This window comes from Anguilla anguilla, chromosome 10 (genome assembly GCF_013347855.1).
Source record: "Anguilla anguilla isolate fAngAng1 chromosome 10, fAngAng1.pri, whole genome shotgun sequence".
NCBI classification, from domain to species: Eukaryota; Metazoa; Chordata; class Actinopteri; order Anguilliformes; family Anguillidae; genus Anguilla; species Anguilla anguilla.
In genome coordinates this window covers 14490457-14513896 of record NC_049210.1, presented here as the reverse complement: position 1 = coordinate 14513896, position 23440 = coordinate 14490457, and the positions used below count along the sequence as shown (strand labels likewise).

At 46.2% G+C, this 23440-nt stretch overlaps 1 protein-coding gene across 2 annotated transcripts; it reads right to left on the bottom strand.

Annotated features, from left to right (window-relative positions):
* Positions 1-320: 320 nt before the first annotated feature.
* Positions 321-19446, bottom strand: ccdc92 (coiled-coil domain containing 92). 2 transcript variants are annotated; one of them, XM_035436211.1, is made up of 4 exons: positions 19330-19446; positions 10696-10892; positions 9762-9803; positions 321-2887 (listed from the first exon to the last, which is right to left on the bottom strand). In XM_035436211.1, exons 2-4 carry the CDS (start codon positions 10823-10825, stop codon positions 2064-2066), a joined length of 996 nt encoding a protein of 331 aa, XP_035292102.1. In that variant the 5' UTR covers positions 10826-10892; positions 19330-19446; the 3' UTR covers positions 321-2063. The 2 variants fall into 2 exon arrangements, with proteins under 2 accessions (XP_035292102.1, XP_035292101.1); XM_035436210.1 differs by lacking the exon at positions 19330-19446 and adding an exon at positions 17822-18207.
* Between the last annotated feature and the right edge of the window lie 3994 nt (positions 19447-23440).

Below are 23440 nucleotides of genomic sequence, written 5' to 3'. Positions count from 1 at the left end.
TCAGCACCACGGACAGTGCCAGTCTCGATGGCACAGCTGAGGCTGATGATTGTGAATCGCCCAAGCGTTGTTTCATGCCTTCACAAAGCCTGCATATAAGCCTGTATATGCTGTTCGTCTTATACTACTGTGAGAATCAAATTATTATTATTTATTACATCTGTTTTAACTCAGTGCCCTCCAAATTTAATATCTAACCCATACCTGATTTGTGGCCTCTGAATGTGGTTGCGTTCTGAAAAATGCACAAGCAAATTAGCTGAGATCACATACATCTTTGCTTTTTGTCAACAGGCAGACAAGGAACAAACCACACGCACTTAAATGAGGCCTTCAGGCTTTTTATTTTTCTCAGTCACTGAAGCAAAGACCGCAGATAGCTGGGCTCCATCATACCAATGCAGATCACCTCTAATATTAAACTATCCCGGTAGCCTCTTTGCGATTGCCTGTATAGAAACAAACCCCCCACCCCACCACAATGAAATGAAGCATGCTATTTCTGCTTGGCTATAAGGTATCCATCAAGTACCAACTTCACCGCTGAGCTCCCAGGGAACAGGTGGTCTGTTTCAAAACTGAGCACCATAGTGAGCAGAATATTAATAATGATAAATGGGACACAATAAAGAGCACAAAAGCAAAATGTGCTGCTTTATAACTCACTTCTACTAACAGCATTCTGCATCTGTGTGTATGAGAGAGAGAGAGAGAGAGAGAGGAAGGTAGGGAGGAAGAAAGAGCGACAAAGAAGAGAAATACAAAGAGGAGGGGACAGAAACAAAAAGAGGACAGAGAAAGAAAAAGACAGAGAAATAGAGGGATGGAGACTAAGAAGGGTGCACAGGTGAAATACAGTAGAAAGAGGAATAAAAGTCAGTCCATCATGATAGAAGGTTCTGCTATAAACCAGTTAGCATGGCCATGCCGTAAGAGGTGTTCAGTGCAACAGTGTGTGGATTACAATATGTCCGGAGCACTGGGAGGCTAAACATTGCATGTGAGATAAAACCATAGAAAAAGTGCATAAACAAAAGTTAAAATTGTTTTTTTAAAATGTGTATTTGGTTCTCTGTCAATACAATTGAACAAACAAATTGAAACACAATACGTTGCCATTTTTTATATGTTACAGGATGTATTACAAAATCAAAAAGAAACAAATATATTAATATGGTCACAAAAATGCCCTTGCCTCAGCCTTGACATTTCATCAGTCCTGTACCACTCACATACAGACACATCTACACACACACGCTCGCACGCATGCACAAAGTCTCTCACTTCCATATACACACACGAACACACACCCTCACATGTACATACGAACACACAGGAATGCGTGCACTCGCACGTGCACACATACACTCATACTCACTCAGTCTCTCTCTCTCTCTCACACACACACACACTGCAGCTGCTGGGAAGGCTTTGTCACCGATTCAGTTAAATTATTCACAGACCTGGGATCCTGTCCTATAGTACAGTATATGCATTGAGATTACAGGAAGAGAGAGGAAAAAAAAAACATTTGAGAAGAACAAGTTTAATTAGTAAACACTTGGTTAACATGTGGCTGTAAGTTCCTACGCAGAGTTATTGAGACTTACGCTATATGAGTGGACTGAGCCATAGACCGGGGTCACTGCAGGATGAGATATGGTGATATGGTTTTGCTGTGGCATTCATGAATATGTATGTGCATGTATCCGGAGTGCATCAAATTAGCAGGCAATAATGCTGACATTTGGCTGTGATTATTTATTTTTTGCATCGTGTCAGTAAGGGTTCGCTTAAAGACCAAGCAAAACAGGAAGTGGGATGGATAAAGTCACATGGGTTCGGAAAGAACGAAAAGGATAAACGAAAGGGGGGGATTTGGCATGCTCGGTCCTTTTCTACACGGGAAAACAAGTCTTTAAGGAGGAACGTGAACAAAAGTGTCTTTCTTTTCCAAACTGGTGTCCGTTTCCGGTCGGTTCTCTTTGCTCGTCCGAGTGTTGCATATAAAGCAGCTTGCGGGGGCGGGGTCTGGGCTCGTGGGCGGGGCTCGGGGCCGTCAGTCACACTGTTCTGTCGGCGCCCGAGCGCTTCCTCACCACCTTGTCGGCGCTCACCTGGTCGACGGCCAGCGTCTCCAGCTCCGGCGGGGCGGGGGGCGGGGCCACGTGGTGGATGCGGTGGGCCACGCCCACGTGGGTCCGGTGCTGGCGGTCGCGGTCGCGGTCTCGGTCGCGGGCGGGGCTGTGGCGCGGGCTGGCGGAGGAGGCGGGGGGCGGGCGCTCGCAGGCGATGGGCGGGATGACGGCCGGCCGCTCCCGCGGCGCCTGGGCCTCGGCGGCCATCTCGCGCGCCTGCAGGAAGGGCGTGGGGTCGGGCATGGCGTCCACGGGCTCGCGCAGGACCAGCCGGCGCCCGTCGGCGCCCAGGCGGTACAGCTCGGCGTACTCCGAGTGCAGCGGCTGCGACAGGCTCTTCTTCATGCGCCGGCGCGGCGTGTCCGGCTGCGCCTGCGGCTGCCGCTCCTTGGCGGGCGGCGGCGACGGCTTGTAGGAGCTGACGGGGCTGACGTTGGGGCTGGTCTCCGAGGAGCTCCCGGCCAGCAGCCTCTTCTTGGTGGCGTGCAGCTGGGAGGTGAGGTAGGCGATGGTGCTGGCCCTCTGCTCCAGCTCGCCCGACAGCACGGCCAGCTTGTGGCTCTTCATCTTCAGCTCCTCCAGGTACTTCTTCTCCCGCTCCTTGATGGTGTTCTCCAGCACCGAGATCATGGCGTTCTTCTGCTCCAGCTCCCTCAGGAGCTCGGCGTTCTCCTCCTCCTTGGCCTTCAGCTGCTCCTCCAGCTCCTCGCACTTCTGACGCAGCTCCCTGCAGCGTGCCTCCCCGTCATCTGCGCACAAGACACACACATACACACACACACACATACAGACACACACACACACACACACACACACACACACGCGCACACATACGCACACACACATGTACAAACACACATACACACACGCACGCACGCACGCACGCATGCACGCACACATACAGACAGACACACACACAGAGGAGGAAGATGGTTGGTCAGACTGGGATAGCAGTACACTCACCCCATACCCCACCCACCCGCGCAAAACGACCAGAGACAGAATTACTCCTGTAATTTCGTTAAGCCACTTTGACCCAGCAGCCGGGCCTGACTGGGCGAATGACCGGTCCTAATGATCAGCTTGCTTCACAGAGATCATTCGATTCCCTCCTGGTATGCTGGGACCAGTGCAGGCCTTTTGCCATTTAACAGGTGGATCTGATTTACGTCAGTCTAGACCTCCGTGGTACTGCACAGTCAGAATCGTATTAGACGTTTGCATTATTAGATAAGAGTGATGTCACAGACATGGACCGTAAGTGATAAAATGGGCCGGGGGTAAGGGGGGCGATGGTCCCCTGTGTGGTGGGGGTCTGGGAGAGGGGGGGCGATGGTCCCCTGCGTGGTGGGGGTCTGGGAGAGGGGGGGCGATGGTCCCCTGTGTGGTGGGGGTCTGGGAGAGGGGGGGCGATAGTCCCCTGTGTGGTGGGGGTCTGGGAGAGGGGGGGCGATGGTCCCCTGTGTGGTGGGGGTCTGGGAGAGGGGGGGGTGATGGTCCCCTGTGTGGTGGGGGTCTGGGAGGCAGACCCCATTAGGGGAGTGTGACGGAGGCTCCACGGCAGAGCACGGTGCCCCCCCTCCCTCTACCCTGGCGGTCCCCCACCCCCTGGCCTGCGGCTCGCTCCACACACGGGCGTGGTCAGGGCACTCATGTCTACAGAGCATTCTCTTTCTACAGAAAAGCACTTTAACCCTTTAACCACACACGTGTGCTGAGGAAAGACAGCAATACCTCTGCTGTACTAGAAGAGCAACCCATATAAACTGCATAAAATGATTCCTCTCTCAGTTATAGTGAGAGGGTTAAGACAAAAATATACATGTGATGACACACTTTCACACAGTCAGACAGACAAGACAGGCACATGTACACACACACACACACACACACACACACAGACCAAGAGACAGGCAGGTAGGCTTTGCATGTACACACGCGTGCATATGTACATACACACACTCACTTATGCACAGAGAGGCAGGCAGGCAGGCAAGCAGGCACACACATGGAAGGCACAAACACGCATGTCCACTCACATTTATGACATCATTCAAGCAAACGGTCGAGATGCACGTACACTCACACTTTCAACACAACGCCCACGGTCGTGCTGTAGAAGAGGCCACTCCCTGAGGACTGCAGCAGATAATTGAGTTATCTGCACACAGCCTTCATGAGTGCAGGGAGGGGAGTGCTGGGGGGTGGGGGTGGGGGGTAGGGGGGGTTAGGGCTTCACAAGCAGGCTGAGGGAGAGTGTGCTCGCAGGCCAGGGGCTGGGAGGCGGCTCCTGTTTCAGCCCCGATCGATATCGAACGTGGAACAACTCGCCCGTCAACTTCTCTGACCTTGAACGCTTCTCCCACTCCTAAACCGAACAACCCCCCCCCCCCCCCCCCCCACCACCCACCCATGCACCCATCAAACAGCCACCCACCAAACCTGCGATTTGGCGCCAGGTCATAGGTGATATCTCACAGTATGCTAATCTCTCTGTGAGTGCTCCGAATCAGACCCCTCAATATAACCAGTACTGAAGCCAAAGATTTCCGTCATTAAATAATTCATGCTGTAGCTGACAGAACGCGCCAGTACAGCTAATATCTCGCATTAGCCTTTGAAACTGCACACACATTAAAAAAAGAGGAGCGTCACGTGGGTCCTGAGTGCTTCTGTCCGGTAACTTTCAGGGGCGATCGGTAAGGTTTTCTCTGGTTGCGGCGTCAGTCTTGCCGATAGTCTGCCGGCCCGGAGCAGGGGGCCCTCCTCTGCTCCCCGGCCCGGCTGTGGCGGGACGGCTCTCCGGCGCTAAGTAGGCTGCAGACCGTGCATTAGCGCCGAGTCGCGTAATCCAATTTGCAGCGGTGCTCCCTGCGTGCTGTCCCGCGCTAACCTGATACTTAGCATCCCTGGCATGAACACCGCATGACAACGTGCTCAACACACACGCAGCCAGGAGCTGACACCATTATCCTCAGCTTTACAAGCTGGTACAAATGCTACTGCACACGTAGCCGGAGAAACGTTACATCAGTTAGAATCCTAAAATCAATTCAATTTTCTTTATGTTAAATTAATTCAAGTGGAGAAAGTGGTAGTCAAACATCAAGCCAGCTCTACTGGGGGAAATGTCCTGCAATTTGCTCTGTCCTTCAGAATGCATCCTCCTTTGTTTTTATGAATCTACAGAGACACTGACTAGACACTAATGGCCCATTCACTATATATAGGGATGGACTGCTTAAGCACGGCTGGTGATGATGCCGTTTAAGGTCAAGTGGAGAGGGACGGTGAAGGCTAATCACATACTCATGTGGGTCAGTTCAGCGGCTGCTTCCTGTTCACACAACACGTAAGTAACTTAAATACACTTTAACAAATGAGTGTATATGAATTTTGGGTGTAACCCAAGGGTCTGTACTTGGCCCCTGCCTCTTTCCTCTCTGCATTCAATATCTTGGGTCTGCCATCACCTTCAGGCAACAGGCTTTTCCTCTCTTTTCTGGCACAGGCCTCATTGCGGATCTCAGCTTGCCAGACCTCCTAAGGTTCAACTGCAAGACCAGAGCTCATGACTGAGGCCCACCTCTGCTTAAAGGTTCCCCTCCTATCCCCACTCCTAACACTCCTACCTTTTTACTAGTTCAAGCTATGGAATTTTTTCAAAGGCTTGTGATGATGTCATTTGTATTAGTACTTCAGTTGCATACAGGAACACTCAAGTTTGTGAATGCACTACTAGCACTAGGACTACTACTCATACAAATCAGGTGAAGGCACTTCTTCTAGGCTTCAGCTGCTCTGGATAAATGGTAATGTAACAAATGGTTAACTCATGGAACTGGATGCTGCTTTGAATGGCTGGACCTGGATGCTGCAGGCTTGTATATCCTGTGTGTGACTAAATAACAGCGTGTACCTGTCACTGTACTGGGAGCTGGGTGCGTCGCCCGCTGTGGTTTTCACACGGTCACTCAACGCCGCCTCGCTCTCGCCTCGGAACTGGGGCTCCGCTTATTTATGTCGCGTGTCCATGGTTACGCGGTGGGCGGTGTTCTGTTAATGATTCTTGGGGGCCGTGAGAAAAGAAGGCTCCTGCCCCCCTTCACCCCTACCCACTCCCCCCTCCCCTCTCCCCACTCCCCTCTCCACACCCACCCCCGGCTCGTCGGGTCCCCCGTGAGCCTCCTGGGGCGACGCCTCGTTACCAGGCTACGGGTGGAACCCTCCGTGGCTTCTCGGTCCGGGGCCAGGAGCCTCGGGCCCCGCGGCTGCCCGGCCATCTTATTTACAGCCCCGCTGTCTGCAGGGCCACAGCTTTTTAAGGCTCTCCTCATTGTGTCCAGACTTCCTGTCTCAGTGTGTGAGTACAGACCTTATTTATGCCGCGCTGTTCTGGGAAGCTGAGACGCAGCTCCAACACTGATTTTTTTCCACACAAAGTTCAACATTAATAGCCTTTCAGGGCCTGGCCATTCTCTTTTGTGTTGGTACAAACTGCTAATGCAGATCTTTTTAAAAATCTATTGTGAAGAAAATTAATAAACGAAATAGTGGTCAATAGCGAGTCCTTTTGAAGTCAAATACTGTGAATTTCAAAATGAAAATTTTCTAAATTTCAAGAATACAATGAAAAACGGAGTTAAGATTACAGTTACCGAGAATCCCTTCAGTAGGAGAATGTGAATATCATAATCAAAATGCTTCACATCGAGAAGGTAACGAGGAAAAATAAAAACAAAAACGATGGTGAAAGTCCTTTTAAAGACTGATAAAGTCAATACTGGAGACCGATAATGTGAATACCGAAAGCATAGCAGCATAAAAGGCTTTCAGAACACCGATACTGTGAAAAAGTACGTGAATATTGCAGACTGATGATGTGAATACTACATCAACAGCACGAAAGGCTTTTAAAATACAGATACTGTGAAGACGCGGCGCATTTTTCGCTGCTCAGCGCTACGTGGCCTACGGCAGGCAGGGCTCCAGACCTGCAGAGAACAGTATGGCAGCGCCAGCGCCAGCGCCTGAGCCTGAGCCTGAGCCTGAGCCAGCCTTTCCCGGGATCAGAGGCTCAGCGGTGGAATTAGATTTCACAGAACCGAGATCCCATAAATCCCTCTCTCACCACCGCCGAATGGCTGTTACATTTAAAAACCAGGCCCCACGCCCCGCACCCTGCGCCCCACCTCGGCTCATCAACTCCCAACCGCCCCTCCGCTCATATGCACCGATCTACAGGCATAGCAGTGCACTGTGATTTAAGCACGTACTTGTGCAATGTCCTTGTGACTCCTGTATGCTTGGACTTGAAGTTCAAAGCTCAGGTGAAGCACTGCCAGTGTACCCACAAGCAAGGTTCTTAACTTGAAGCAGTGAAAACACAGCTCACCATAAACAGTATATTTGTGGTTTTAATGAGAGCCTTTTAGCCAACAAAATAATAATGTCTCTGGCCAAACTGCCACACTGTTACCCATGTACCTGTAGTTTTCATGCTTTCTTATTGGCTCCTTTCTCCCCTGAGCCGTCCTCCATCAACTATACTGACATTGCACCATGTGGACAAAAATCCCTGATAAATCTTACAATGTCTACAAGTCCAAGGCCAAGTGCTCCAGGATAAAGTCAATTACATTACAGGCTACTGTTGAGTGGCCAAAAATACAACAATCTGTTTAAATGTAATAAAGTAAATGTGGGGGGGGGGGGGGGAAGTAATGTTTCTTCGCAGTGCGCGTTGGTTAGATTTTCTTTTGGCTTCAGTTTTTTGAAGAGTGACAAACGCACTTGGCTTTGGGGATTAAAGCATCGCCAATGGGGCGCGTGCATCAGAACTGCGATCGGTTCCAACCTGAATAATTAATTGATCTCATCTCCAGGAATAAAATAATCGATTCCCATTAAATTCAGAACCTGGAGCTGAACGTGCACCTCCTCCCCTGGACTGGAATGTAATTACGACCGACCGGTGTGAGTTAATGCGACGGGAGAGCAAGCAGAACGGAGTGCTTGTCGTTGGTGACAAAGCGGTACAGATAGAACGGAAAAGCTGAGAACGTTCCAGAAAAGCAGTGGCTGGATTGGCGAAGGCCCCCACGGGGCTGGCCAGCAGCGAGCGAGAATGCCTTCCAAGATGTGGTCATCTCTGATCAGCGAGCCGTGGCCCGCTGCAATAACACCGATCCCATTACGCGAGCCATCTGACCAATCCCCTTTATGTGAAATCATTACTGAAATGTGCGCAATTAAGCCATTTCCTCAACGACCACCCCATACGACCGGGAGCGGCCGCACATCACAAGAGTCAAGCGACAGCGTTTCTGTCAACACCCTCAGCTGAGCTTCTCAACGGAAAACGGACACTGGAGTGTACCAGTGAGAATACACACAGTCTCTTTGTTGTCCATCAGGGGTCGATGATGACTTCTGCTCCACACAGACACACACACACACATGCACGCACACGCTTGCATGCTGGATGACCAAACACCAGCTCAAGCTCAACACAAGCAAAACGGAACTTCTCCATATTCCTTCTCTTACCTCTCCCACTTCTCATCTGCCCATTTCTTTAGGAGTCACTCCCCTACACCCTTCGCAGAGTGCCCGAAATCTTGGAGTTGTGCTGGACAACAGGCTGGCACTCTCTGAGAATATCGCGGCAACCACCCGGTCGTGCAGGTTCATCCTGTACAATATCCGCAGAATAAGACCACTCCTCACCAATTATTCCACACAGCTCCTGGTCCAGGCCATGATACTGTCACGTCTGGACTACTGCAACTCCCTCCTGGCTGGCCTCCCAGCATCAGCCACCAGACCCCTTCAGCTCATCCAGAATGCAGCAGCACGTCTGGTTTACAACCTCCCTCGTGACTCCCACGTCACTCCCCTCCTCATCTCCCTCCACTGGCTACCAGTGCAAGCTCGCATCCGGTTTAAGACACTGGTGCTTGCTTTCCAAGCAGTCAAGGGGTCAGCTCCTGGTTATCTGCAGAAGATGATCAGACCCTACAAGCCGGCCAGATCGCTCCGATCGGCTACTACAGGGCGGCTGATTCCTCCCCCTACACGAGCAGCAACAAGGTCTCGACTCTTTGCAGTTCTGGCCCCACGATGGTGGAACGATCTTCCAGTGGAGGTCAGAACAGCAGAGTGTCTGAGCACCTTCAAACGGAAACTCAAGACGCACCTCTTCTCTGTATACCTCTCTCCTCTTCCCTAAACCCTCTCCCATAACTATTAAAAAAAAAAAAAAAAAAAAAAAAAATTTTTTGGTTCAGACTATCTTGTTTCTCCTTACTGTATGCTACTATAGTAAAGGCTTTTTATCTGCATTTTTTTCAATGGACTTAAGTGGACTTGATCCTGAGTTTGGTTACACTGTTGTAAGTCGCTCTGGATAAGAGCGTCAGCTAAATGCCTATAATGTAATGTAATGTAATGTACAAATACAAGTTCACATGCAAACATTCACATTAACAAATGCACAACTCACACTCATACACACACACACACACACAGACACACTCACACGAAACTAACAGGTGGCACAGTGTGTGTGGAGTGATGTGTGTTCTAGCGGGGCCGGACAGAAGGACTGGCAGCTAGTCTTACCCGTGTCTTCAGAGCTCCTCACTGTCAGCTCGTACGTCAGATCTGTGAGGGAGAGAGAGGACGCTTACAGACAGCCAATAAAACATCAGCCCGTTACCATGACCTCACCAGGGCTAGGGAGACAGCCAATGGAACACCAGCAAGTCTGTTACTGTGACATCACCAGTTATACCAGTGGCTGCCCGGAAAAAACTCCCTAGCACCAGGCATATTGTTATTGCAATGTTCTATGTAATGATTTTTTGAAATGTTACGGTTATTATTTCTTATGGTTATTATTTATGGGTTTATATTGAGTATTACGCTTAGGAAAGTGGTTGACAATTAGTAAAGGGTATTATGACTCTCAGAATGGTTGTTATGCAATGCTAACTGCCAAGAATATGATTGTGGTTACTACACAATATTAAATGCCACGGCCATTACAGTTAATATTATGTGATGTTGTGAGATATGTATTTGATCATAGGTGGCTGTTTAAAGTAACCCAGTTGGCACAGTGTTATATCAATGCTATCTCTGAGGCAACATTTGGCTAGGTCTTTAGCAATCCAAAAGGGCCCCAGGAACCCTCTAACATTGGCCACCATGAATGGCCCAACAAAATCATCTAACTGTGGTTTGCTTTTTAGCAAATGATTAATTATGACTAGCTGTTGGGCTATTCTGATCAGTGTAAGATGCTACTGTTAGGGTTAGTTACGGATAAAAACATCTGTTGGGGGACATTCACTGGGACCAGAACAATGCCAGCTTTGGCTCCTGACTGATGAGACTGTTGGAGAAGTGTAGTTTGGTGTTCCTGAACCAACGATGGCTATGATACAGTACAGAGGTGATTTATTGACTGCTTATTGCATTATAAACCGTGTGAGCGCTTCCTGCGGTGCACGCTGATAGTATCTGAGCCCGGGCGCGCTCTCAGGGGCGGTACCTGTGCAGTGCTGCTGCAGGCGGCGAATCTCTGCGTGGAGGCCCTTCAGCGTGTTGGCGTGGTCCTGCTGGAGGAAGAGCAGGTTCTTCTGCGCGCTCTGCAGCTGGTTCTCCAGGCTCGCGGTCGCCATGGCTGACTCACACACACACACACACGCCCGCACGCGCTCAAACACACTCACTCACAGTGCTGTAGACCTGTGGGGGAAAAAACAATCAATGTGTTACACGCACAGCATAAAAACAGGCCTGGGCATTACCGAACAATACTGCAAGGTTTGGCTGACATATCGACTTTGCTCTGAAAGGGACAGTTCACTTTCTGGGGATTTTTGATATTATTTAATGCGTTTTGTGTTTGTATACTTCAAATAACTTCAAACAAAATCTGGTTTTTCAATAAGATCAATGGTGCTAGAGGTGGTATGTGTGTATGCTACCCTATTATTCTTGAAAAACGTGCTCAATATTATTTTCATCTTTTCCCTATGTTGTAAGGAATCCAAGATCACAATAAATAATAATAAACAACAAATAAATACAATAAAATGTATGTGTTCATATTTGCTTTAGACCACAAACCCCCAAATGGCTTGTACTTGGTACTGTAAACCTGGCAGACCATTAATAACTTCTCTTGATATCTAAAATACTCTTCATCACATACAAAAACTGTCTGGAGTCTGGACCAAACAAAAACATAAATTAACACGAAAATAATATATAAAAAACCAAGAAAGTGCACTATTCCTTTAAAATGGGGCTGCAGGGTGGATAATAATATTAAGCACTGATCTATCGTGTAGGTGGGACCCATGGTCTTATGTCAAATCTGGCCAGAGGATAATTGGCCATAGCGTTGCCAGGTAATCAGGAATTTTAGCTAGCATGGCGTCCATGTCATATCCCATATCATATTTGCTGCTGCATCTTAAAGTTCCTTTAGTTCCTGCTATTCCAGTGTCCTCCGCCATCAGCGGCTGAAGCTATTCCCCCGTTGACCCTGAAGCGTGGCGATACACCTCCTTTTCAGACATGAAGAACCTCTGCACCTCCAAAAGCAGCACGCTGGTCATCACATGACATCCTGTGTGATAGGCTGTTACTAAAATCCAGGGATGTGAAGCTTAACCCTCTGAACTGCTGGGACAGGTTCCAACTTTGCAGTGATTGCAACATGGCCCAGGGTAAGCATCTCCTTGAATACATGGAGGAATACGTCCCCGCTTATTATAATGAATCCCAGCCTACTATTGATAGATGTGATACACTGTAAATCTATCAATGTTTTTCTTTTTTTAAATTTCAGAACCTGTGACTGGGGAACAGTCACCAGTCAATTTTGAGAAGCAGGGTGGTGCTAAAACCATACCGAAGCAACTCCATGTTTCCCTATCTTCTAGTACGAAGTGCAAAAGCTGCTCACTCCGAGCCTTTTGACTGTGAGAAAACAGAAGCCCAGTGGGGAGCCGGCCGCAGCATCACGCCCTGCGTTACGCAACGCTGCTCGGGTTACCGGGGGAGAGGGCGGACGGCTCCGCCGCTCAACGCTGCCGTCGGGCGGGCGGCGGCTGGTTTGGACCGCCCCCGCGTCTCCTAACGCGCGCCTGCGACCTCGGGCTCGATCTACCCCCGCGTCTCCTAACGCGCGACTGCGACCTCGGGCTCGACCTGCCCCCGCGTCTCCGCTTAGCGACTTTTCCTCGGCCAGAAACGGGGGGAGCTTAACATAACGGAGACCTTAATGAAAAGGCAAGACGGATGAGGAGCGACAGTGCACTGCGCTCCATCACGAAGACGTAGCGCTCCGAATGGAAAAACAGGCCGAGGCTGCGGCCTGCATCGATACGCTCCAAACTGACAAAGGGAACCCTGTCTGCTACGCAGCGTAACATAACCACCAATCTGCCCACAATGCATTGCTTTCCAAAGACCGCAGTTTACTGGTGAGGGTGGAGCAGTGCGCAGGGGAAATGCTGATGTTGATTACAGATGCTGCAGGCCGGCTTGTCTTCATCCGAGCACCCAAACCGCATTTCCACTCACAATAAGCCTCGACGGCCACCCAAGACCTAACCCACATGTGGGCTTCATCATCCACTGGAAAAGAATGGTGAAATATGAACATTCATAAGTTCAAAACTAGTAATTATGTAATTTCACCGTTGCCAAAATACAGAGGGAAAAGCATCCATGCTAACACATAAAATGATGCAGACTAAGAATAGGTCCAACATTTAGCCCGAACACTCAAAGTCTCCGAGTGTCTTCAGTACATTTTAAAGATTCTGTTGAGGGCGGTTCCACGGAGCTGAGCTACCGATGCTGTGTTAATTATTCATGAGCGACCCTGCAATGGCTCTTCTGTCTCCGTCCAGCTCCCTGAGTCGCTGCCCACTTCACCTGAGATGGTAATGTGGTGACATCATCGGCTGCAAAGATGCAGCCATTCTACGAGAAGCTACCCAGCACTGACTCCTGACAGCTTTTCTGGCTGGAGGTCAAGGCTGAAAGGGAATCAGTCAATATGCAAGCAAACACACCACATTATGCAGTGAAACATACTGGAAACCAGCCCCACTGTGCTGACGATGCCTGTATTTATGCGACTGCGATAAACAGCAGGGTCATAAAATGCAATAAATATTCTGAGAACATATTCTGTCAGTGAGGGTTAATAAGAGTCCCTGAGTAATGCCCATGCATAATTGAATGTACAACTATGTGACGTGATGGATTTGTGTAAGTGCTCAAGAGTGTTTGAGAATAGGTATATTAAGGGAGAGTGTGTGTATGTGCTAGGCTATACGTGTGCAAGGGTGTGTAATGAGTGTTTATTTGAGTTTGGAGGGAGAGTGTATAGGAATAGCCTAAATGTGTGTGTGTGTGTGTGTGTGTGTGTGTGTGTTTATGATGAGCATGCAGCTAGGTTTCTGTGCTAATTGTGGTGGGGAGGTATAAACTGTGCTCTGAAGGTTCTCCTGTGACCATAGTTGCTGTGAGATTGCTAAGACCGTGAACAGCACCCTCTTTGCAGTGCAAGAGAAAGAGAGAGAGAGAGAAATAGAGAGGAGAGAGAATGAGAGAGAGAGGGAAAGTGAGAGACAGAGAGGGAGGGAGTGTTAAGAGATCATGGCTTAACAATTGTTCGGGAAAGTGCTAAAAACCCTGTTAACAAATGAGCCCATCAACAGGAGCTCACTGGGGGTGGTGCTAGAGAATAATAAACCGATGGTAGTTAAACTGATGACAGTTAAAACCAGAGACTTAGCCATTACTGTTCTTCAGTTCAGCAGGCAAAATCACAGGCCTCTGACCTGCTGGGAGCGAGGTCAGGGCTGGGAGAACTCAATGCAGGTCTCATATTCACTGCACAGAGCTTGCACAGATTACAGGGAAGTAGCAAGGATTTAGGAAGAAGTTCACCTGAGGAACTCACCCCAAGGATTATGGCAGGTGGCCAAGTAATATTGCTTGAACCAAAAATATCCCTCTCTAACTCGCACAGAAGCTTACTGAGGCCAGAATCTGGAGTTTCCTTATCAAAACCCTGACATACACCATGCTCTCTCACTGGATGTACTTCCCTGTGAAGTTAAACAACTGGTTTTACGAAAGGTTTCTTAATGCATCTCCATTCTGAAAATTTGGGAACTGTTACCTGCACTCCCTTCCCAGTCTCTGAATGAAAAAATAACAGTGAGGCTACATCAACACAAACGAGGTCTTAATCAAAAAGCGGTCATGCAGTTCAAATCCTCCATTTTCCCACTGTAGTTGACTGGGCTTAACAATGCATTGCCGCTGACAGATGATTTGCTGTGATGCTATAATAACTACTGCCAAGAAAAGACAAAGACTACTGCTATTATTACTTAGCAACATAAACACGAAATGAGGTAGGAAGGGGGGATGAGCTCACCCGTACATCATACCGTGTTTGGACAAGCTGCGAGAGGCGGGTCGGCCCGTCGTTGGCCACCTTCCACCTGGTGTGTCCTTGTTTTAGACGCTCTGCGAGAAGGCCGATTGAGGTGAAGTGAGCGGCCATTATTCAATCCGCACGCCCCTGTCTCCACCCCCTCCCCCTGGCTCCAGCCCGGGCCCTCGAGTGCATATCGATTTTCCCCTTTGAGTGCACGCATTGGCCTCCTCCGGCATTTGCCCACTTCTTTACAACATAATTGCATCTCCTTGCTACATCATTGGGTTATTACCTCCAATAAAGCATTTGTACTTTTTGTTCTTGTAGCTATTTTTTCGGCCATTCACAACTTCAGAACATGAATGCGGACGTTATTGCGTGGAGCCCGTACGAAACGATTGCTATGCATATGCGCTAATACATATTAGAGAGAGAAAGTTGGCCGCACTCCATCTCGGAAAGGGCTCCCAGTATTTCAGCAAATTATTGCTAAATTTAAACCAACCACTGCAGTGGCAATGCAGCACTCCCTGTATTTACAACACTGCAAGAGCCTTTTACGGCGCAACAGGGACTGGCGTCTGGGCGAGCGCGCGGATGAATAATTGAAAGTCTCCCAGAAATTCCGGTAAAGTGTATCCGGTCAGCCAGCCCGCTCCTTCCCAGAATGCCCCTGGGGTTAACTGAGATGTAGCACTCCAGGGAGATCTCCTTGGTGACAGTCCCAGCGAAGGGAGAGTCATGAATCTTTTCCCATAAGACACGAGACACGGTTACTGATGCTTGAGTCAGTGGCTGAGATCACAGCAAGGTGGATGAGATCAGAAAAATCAGCTTGGATTTAATCATCGTTCCCCTTTCTGATACGCTGCTGCCGGGACATTTAATTTGTTTAATCTGCAACACTTCCAATGATGCCAAACGCCACCCCATCTTGGCCCGCCCTGCCCAGCCGTAAATCCTTCTGACACACTGACCACCCTCCGGAGGTAACGTCACCAGGCACTGCAGCGACACTGCGATATACTCATGCTTTTACTGGTTAAGACGTATCACTTTATTAATCTCAGAGAGGCTACCCTGAATACTGGGCATAATTTAATATGGCCACTTCAAGAAAACAGACCATGCATTTCAGTGAAAACCTACAAACTTCCCACCCCACCCCCCAGGCAGGGATGCGTGGAATCCCAGCGGCTCAACGTTAATGGATCTCTCACAGACTCTCATTCTCTCCCCACCCATTCAGACAGAGCACTTCCCCAGCTATAGCCATAAATAATCAATGAACTGCAGCAGCAGAGGAGACACTGGTCAAAAAATATCTTACCATCAACTGTTCTACTGGAAAAGAAACTAATGGCCTGATCATTCTTGGAATTAAAGTGATGTGAGGAGGGACAAGACATACCCTAAATATGCAAGCAAAAAAAGAGCTTGTGAGAGCACATTGCAACTTCAGCTAAATGTACTGAAGTACCAATAACACAGATTGGCTTTGCCATAGACCACTACAGGGGTGAGCACTGTCATTGCTGCCAGTTGCTTCAACTGGACTTGATACAAGTTAATGCCTCACACAAGACAAGCTGGCTGTTGCCTTGACATTCCCTTTTAACTCCCTTCCACCACTACCCACTCTAACACATTTATTTCTAGCAGTTTACCAGGTTATCGGCCACTGTGATCGCAACGCAATGTTTACAGAGGTATTTTTTAATTAATTTTTTTTTTTTAAGCAAAGAATTAAAGTGCATCCAGTGCAATAAAAATCCAATTTTCATATACGTTTAGCCAGCATAACTCATCCACAACACAGGGGTTAGGCTCCAAGATCTAGTTATAACAGAGCGCCGCAGAAAAGACAATACGAAAAGATAACGGTCACCTGCATTGCGGACGGAGCCGTATCTGACTAGCATCAGTGCGTGATAAATGTATTCAACGTTAGTCTTCGAATTTGGATACAATTTTCAAGACTGATAAGGCAGCGATGGTTTGACGCTGCATCCACATGCATAATTTATCTTAATGAATATCATTTATAGGCAGGCTAATCACGTTAAGACTATGCGCCCACTCCCAAGGCCCATAAAATCGTAAACAAAAGCATTTTATTGCTGAATGTTACTAGCGCCTTAACTAACGTTAGCTAGCTTGGTAATAATAGGCTGCCAGCTAACAAATAGCTGATTAGCTAGCGAGAGGTACCAGACATAAGACGGTACAAGCCAGCTGGCTGCCTTTATATATTATACAGTAACGTTAACAGATAAAATATGTAATAATGTGTATTGTTCGCAGGTAGCTACATAATTGTATAACACATTCTTTAGACATTAAGCAATAGTCTATAGCCAGCTCGCAAATTGACTTCCGCAGTTTGCCCTTGGCTGTCTAAAAATATCTCACATCATTATGCTCATGTCATGCTAACACTAGCCGGGCAGCTAGATAACGACAGGGGAGCACACCCACCAAGCAAGCTATCATTCAGTACTGCTACAGTCACTGGCTACAGACAAATAAAAACATTATTAAAATCTGCACCTTTACAAACTACACGCTAGATATACACCTTAACTTAACTGACACGCATAAAACGCTTGCTAACATGCATTCTTACCTTGCTATATAGAGAACCCAAGTAAATAAAAATAGAAAGGCTAGTCTGTAACCTGTCTAGCAAGTGCTAAGACACTTAGGGGGTAGCTAGGAAAATGGCTCAATGACAGTTTAGATTAGATAACTAGATTGCTACTAAAATGTGGGCGATTATATCTAATGTCAGTTGAAATAGTATGCAATAACTTTTGTCTGTCTTGACACTCCACATCTCATGTTCAGTCAAGGTAACTACATTATCTAGCCAACACTAGCATCAGTAGGGAGACAACTTAGCTAATTATTGTCAACAACTATCAATAGCTAGAAAGCGGTATACTAAGTGTCATATTGTCACACCAGCACACAAAATAACACATTTGATGCGTATATCAAATTAAGCTTGCCAACGAAATAATGCAAGAAAACTGATATTAAAATCAGGCGTTGCTACAAGCCAACTAATGTTACGTTTAAATGATAATTAACATTATTGCGATGCGGGTCTTCATAGGCAGGTGCCACCCGTAGCAATAGCTCGTTATCCAGGGTTACATGCATACAAGCATGCTAAAACGGTTTTGCCATGGCTACTTACCTAATAATATCACCCTGGCGTCGATTATTTACAAAGCCAGTAGTTTCCTTCGGATGCCAGTTTATATTAGGTCCGTTTGTAAATGTCTAACATTGTCATTGTTGCGGCTGATTGCTCCTAGGTCGAAAGAGAACAAGGTTGTGTCAGCCCTCTCATCTCCCTGAGCTACAAGACAAAATAAAGCGGAGGATCATGGGATACTACCAAAATCACTGTTCAACAGTAATCATGTAGTCTGTTAATTGATCTTTTGTTCTTAAGTCCCATAACGTTATGATATGGACATGATTTATTGTCAATATAAAGCACATTTAATGGGCATTACATTAATTGTATTTATAGTCAGCTACAACTATCACGAAAAGAATCGTCTTCAACTGCGCAAGCGTCTCAGGTGCACTGTACGTTTACGTTTCCATAGAAACTGAATCACGCTCTAGCGCCTGAAGATGTTGCTAAAATGCCATCTAGCGACGCAGCGGCGGCATAGACTTGCGTGCAAAGGTTTTTTTTAAAACTTAACTTGTCTAACAATATTACTCCCGTTTGTGTGAGTTCATATCACGTCCGATTATTTTACAGTGCGTGTTTTCCACTTATTTAAACCCAACAAAAATACTTATTTGCATTATGAATGGAATTAACATATATTGTAATACACACACTTCACAGCAGATGGAAGCAATGCCTTACATGTAGACGAGGCCACAAAGCATTCGTAACTCAAAAAAGCCACACCAGTATGTTGGTAATTTAGGTCATATTCCAGATTAAATGCTGTCCATGTTTTCCATTCATTCACATAAACTCATAAACAAGAAGAGATCTCAACACGACTATTCCAAACGCATATTTTCAAAAAAATGTATTGACAACCCAGTTTTTGTTAAATGTTTTATATTAAGAATGCCTACTTTCGGAGGAAACTGTATTTTCAATGTATAGCCTATCAATTTAAAATGTGTATTGCCTGACAACAACTCCTTTACAATGCTCAAAATCTTAATTGATAAAAAAGCGCACGTAAGCGAAAGATTAGTAATGACTGAAGATAGTTTGTTGAGATGTTCAGGTCTTCACACCAATTGCTCTGTAAAACGTCCAAATCCAAATGTCCCAAAGGCCACTTTTGGGTCACTGCAAAAACAGCCTAAAACACAACCTAGTAGACTACTGAAGAAGATATCAGTCTCTTTATAATGAACCAACACATTATTATCTTCATTTTACTAATGCAGTAAATCATAGTAGCTTAAATTTTACTATTGGCTTTTAACTTTGAAGTGGCAAAGAAAAACAATTGCCATTGGCATATAGGCCTAGTTCCCTCTACCGTGAACTGTTAATATAACTGAGACAGAAAGCTTACTAGAAATAGATCCATAAGAGCTACTGCAGCGACACTGCAATTGAAACAAAGAAGTCCTTACACAATACTAGAGCTGAATTACGGTGCATATTTTACAGTTCTATCTTTGAAACCTTATTCTCGCTTCGCTCATACTCACTCTGAGGAGGGACGCACCGCTGGGCATGAAAGAGTTGTTGCAAAATGTCTCAGTCACTGTTTATGTCGCTTTGACTGCCCTTCAGCTGCAGACCAGAACAATGCCAAGGTTAAAAACTATGGGAAAATGCTGATGGTTTGACGCCAGGCCTGGCATTTTGTGAAATAAAGGGCTGCATTCATCCATGGGACCAAGAACAAGGGCCACTCTGGGCATGAGTCAGACTGGGCTTGGGAGGCTGAATGTACCCCCCTCCAACCCCCTGCCTTCAAACATGGCATCCAGTAAATATTTCTAATTTTGAAACCACTGCCAATACCCATAGAACAAGGCACAAAATGGCAGACAATTTGCCAAACTGCTTTGGCTACACTATTTGATGAATTCTGGAATCCAGGGATTTCAAGCCTCTCCACCCTACCTAAAAACTTTGGCTCAGTTTCTCAGGGGCATCCACAAAATTTACACTGCAAAAGCAGCAGCTTTTCCAATCAACTATAAATTGTAGTGCTGCTGCACACATGGTGGTACAATCTGATAGAACCAATAATTTTCAAAATTATGTTTCGTAACAGTCAGCAAAACGATTTTAAAGGGGAACTCGAGTCACACATTATTAGTAGAATAACTTGCTTGACAGCCTGGGATACATGATATATTAAAGAAACATTTATTGTCAACTGTACATCAAGGGGCCAACAGTAAGTAACTACTATTAGGTTACTTTAACAAACAGAACAAGTTTGCTTTTAAAAATGAACAATATTTCTTCAGTTAGCCACAAGAGCACACTATGGTTCCTTAACACATAGAGTACAGTGCCTAACATTCATAGTTTGAAAGGCCTGTTCAATATTTGCATTCTCTTTGGGATTTAAGAGAATTACTGTAAACTAATCATTATTAATTTCCATTCAATCAGACAAGTGGCCTATTAATACATTAACAGTAACAGCCAATATTTACAGACTGAAGCCAAGGGCTAGGATCCTAAGAAATCTGGCCATGCAAACAAGGGGTTCACAGAACCATTAATCATTTCCTAGTCTACAGCTCTGAGCAAATGGATAATCCAGAGCAAATATTTAAGAGATACCTGGTTTAAACGACTGAATAATGCAGGTTAGAGTTCCATTCCAATATGCACATACTATGTCCACATATTCAGAATGCTTCTAGTTGAAATTGTATTGTAATTTTACTAGTCATTCATCTTTTTTTCATATTCATAGTGAAAATATTGCACTAATTTTGGAAGAAAATAAAGAGAGAGCAAGGAATTCTCAAGAATATTCCACCGAGGTCTTGCCAAATAGCAATAAACCCAGTTCCTGTAATTTCCTTCCAGTGTAAATATTTATAGATCAACAGGTGTTGTCTTAAGGTTCGAAACCAACAGAATTCTGGGGCAGGCACAGGAAGGGAACTCTTTTTTTTTAACCCCAGTGTTGTTTGCTTTCCTTTCATTTCTCTGACTGTGGCTTTAATGAAGGTCTACAGGGTTACAGCTCCCTCTTGTCTTGTGTTGGCCCTAACCGCCTCCTCCTGTAATCAGCTCGGAACAGTGCAGTAGCTGTTTCCTTCTCTTTCTGTGGTTCCCTCCCACCCCAGCTCCCCCCTCCCTCCTTCCTCCCTCCTCCCTCCCTCCCTCCCTCCACAGTGCCCCATATTCTGACAGCCTTTCCCTAAATTATCTCTGGCAAGCAGAAATTCCTCAGTGGCACAGCTACCGTGTAAAATGATATCAACCAAAACAAGAACTCAATTTTCATAACCAGCGCTCTCGCTCGCGCTCTCTGTCTCTCTCTCACACACGCACACACACACACACACAGACATGCACATCTCTGATAAAGAGAATGTCTTGCATAGTAAAAGCAAGTTATTGTCTCGTTTCAGCGATGTTATTTTTTGGAAGTAACCTTTAATCTCTCCGTGGCTTTGGCATGTTTTTAATGGGGATTCAATTCTTCTCATTTCTATACCTTTACAGTTTTGGCATGAGTCCCAGGCCCTCGCCTGGAGTGAGGGGCTTTGGGGGAGAAGGAACCCTCCTGGTGATATGTGGGAAATGACCATATCTACTGTATCTGAAGCAAAAAATAAAAATAAAATAAAATCCTTCTTTGAAACACATACCTTATTCATGGTTTATTTTATTTAAAGGTTGAAGGTATTTATATTTCACATGAAGCAATAAAAAGCTAAATGAGGAGAAACTCACAAACTCAACCAAATAAAACAGGGAATGGGGCCATTATAAACTGATCCCACGGACATTAATCTTGCCTTTTGGAATTCATGGATCAATTACTAGGTTGACTGTAACAGGGTATTCATAGCCCTTAGTCATTTACCTATCCTCAACTCTTCCAAAATATTAACCAATCCAAAGAAGAGGCACTGGAGACCAGTATAGAATATTCCCGTTTCAAATTTGGTCTTGGAATGAATCTGTTTCAAGAGGCTTTGTGCCAACACACGCGCGAAACACTCAAATCAACAAGTCACCAATATGACTGCACTCATTTTGATGACCTTTGCTGACAGTAAGAACAGTGGTATGAAGCTACACTGTCTGTGTTTATGTTAAAGGCAAAAAAGGAAGGAAGTTCTGTTCATTGTATTAACAGGTGGCGAGCTGGCCTGGTCCCATTTAACACAACTGATTTCAGAACCACACTGCTGCCCGTGGAGAAGCTCCAGTTTGAATATTCTCTTGATTCTAGCGGAGTTTACCTCAACGCTCCCCGCGTGATCTCCTCAAAACTTCCAACACCGAGCCCTGTAAACGTTCTCCAGATTTATAATGGACCAGGCCCATAGATTGGGATTTAAATTACGAGTGCCGGGAAAAGCGTTCTCTTGAGCAGCACTAAATACTGTACCTCCAGACGGGCGGGACGATGTAAATGCGGCGTAGCCGTGAGCGCGTGCAGTACAGTTGGCTTAAAAGCATTCTTGGCAGACTGCGAGACGTTCGGGAACACTTGAAGTGCCAAGACGCACCGAGGGATTAAATCGGAATGTCTAGAATGTGGGTAAAGCTATCCCAGTACGGCAGGTCTCTGTTATGGAGAAAACCAGACTGGTGTCAGATGCCGTAAGACGTGTTGAATGGCTTGAAATACAATCAGAAAGATGTTGCAGCGCGGTATCCAAGAAGGCCAGGCTTCTTTTTTTTTTTTTTGCTGACGCCGCTCAGACGTGTTGCCAATACCAACACTATTCAGGTTGTAATAGTTTTACAGTTATTATATTGAGGTTGGCAAGACAACACACCTGCAAAACTCTGAAAAGCTCATTTAATTTTCCAGCAGATTGCTTTTTTAAAACAAGGCACAGTAATTATCACACCAAAATTAAATTTAAAGTGTCATTTATTTAATCACATCAAAAGATGCACATCTACTGTACCAGTTTCTTTGCAGTCACCAAATGCAGCAATTGTTTTTTTGCACTTTTCCACACATTTGATGTTATTTAATAAAATAATATCATTTAATGAATAGAAATATATGCTTGAGTGATGAGTGTCAGCAGCAGAGTGGTGATGGAGGTGTCCTGTGACATGTTTGCACTGTAAAAATCAATTTAGACACTGTTGTCACAGTAACTCATAGCTCCTTCAAGTGGATGTACCTTGGCAAAGACTTCACCAAATGTTGCCAAAACCACCACTACTACTCACTAGGGGGGAACAGATATTTTCTGCTATCAGGACTGCATTCCTGCATGTCTGTGGCTACATTTCCATTGGAAATGCTACAGAAAAAGTATCTTGGGGCACCGAAAACAATCCATTTCCACTGCAAAACCATTTACTTTACAGGTGTTTTCAAGATTTCTCTTGTTATAGTAGTATCAGATGATTTGAACTAGACCAACAGGTGGAAGACAGTGAGGACATAATTTATTTACGGTGGTGCTGGGGGTAGCATTGATGCCTCACAGCAAGAAAGTTCCTGTGTGGAGTTCCGCGTGGAGTTTGCATGTTCAGCCCGTGTCCGTGTGGGCTTCCTTCGGGTACTCCAGTTTTCACGGTCCAAACACGTGCAGGTTAGATCAATTGGAGAGTCTAAATTTCCCCTCGGATATGTGAGTGAATGGT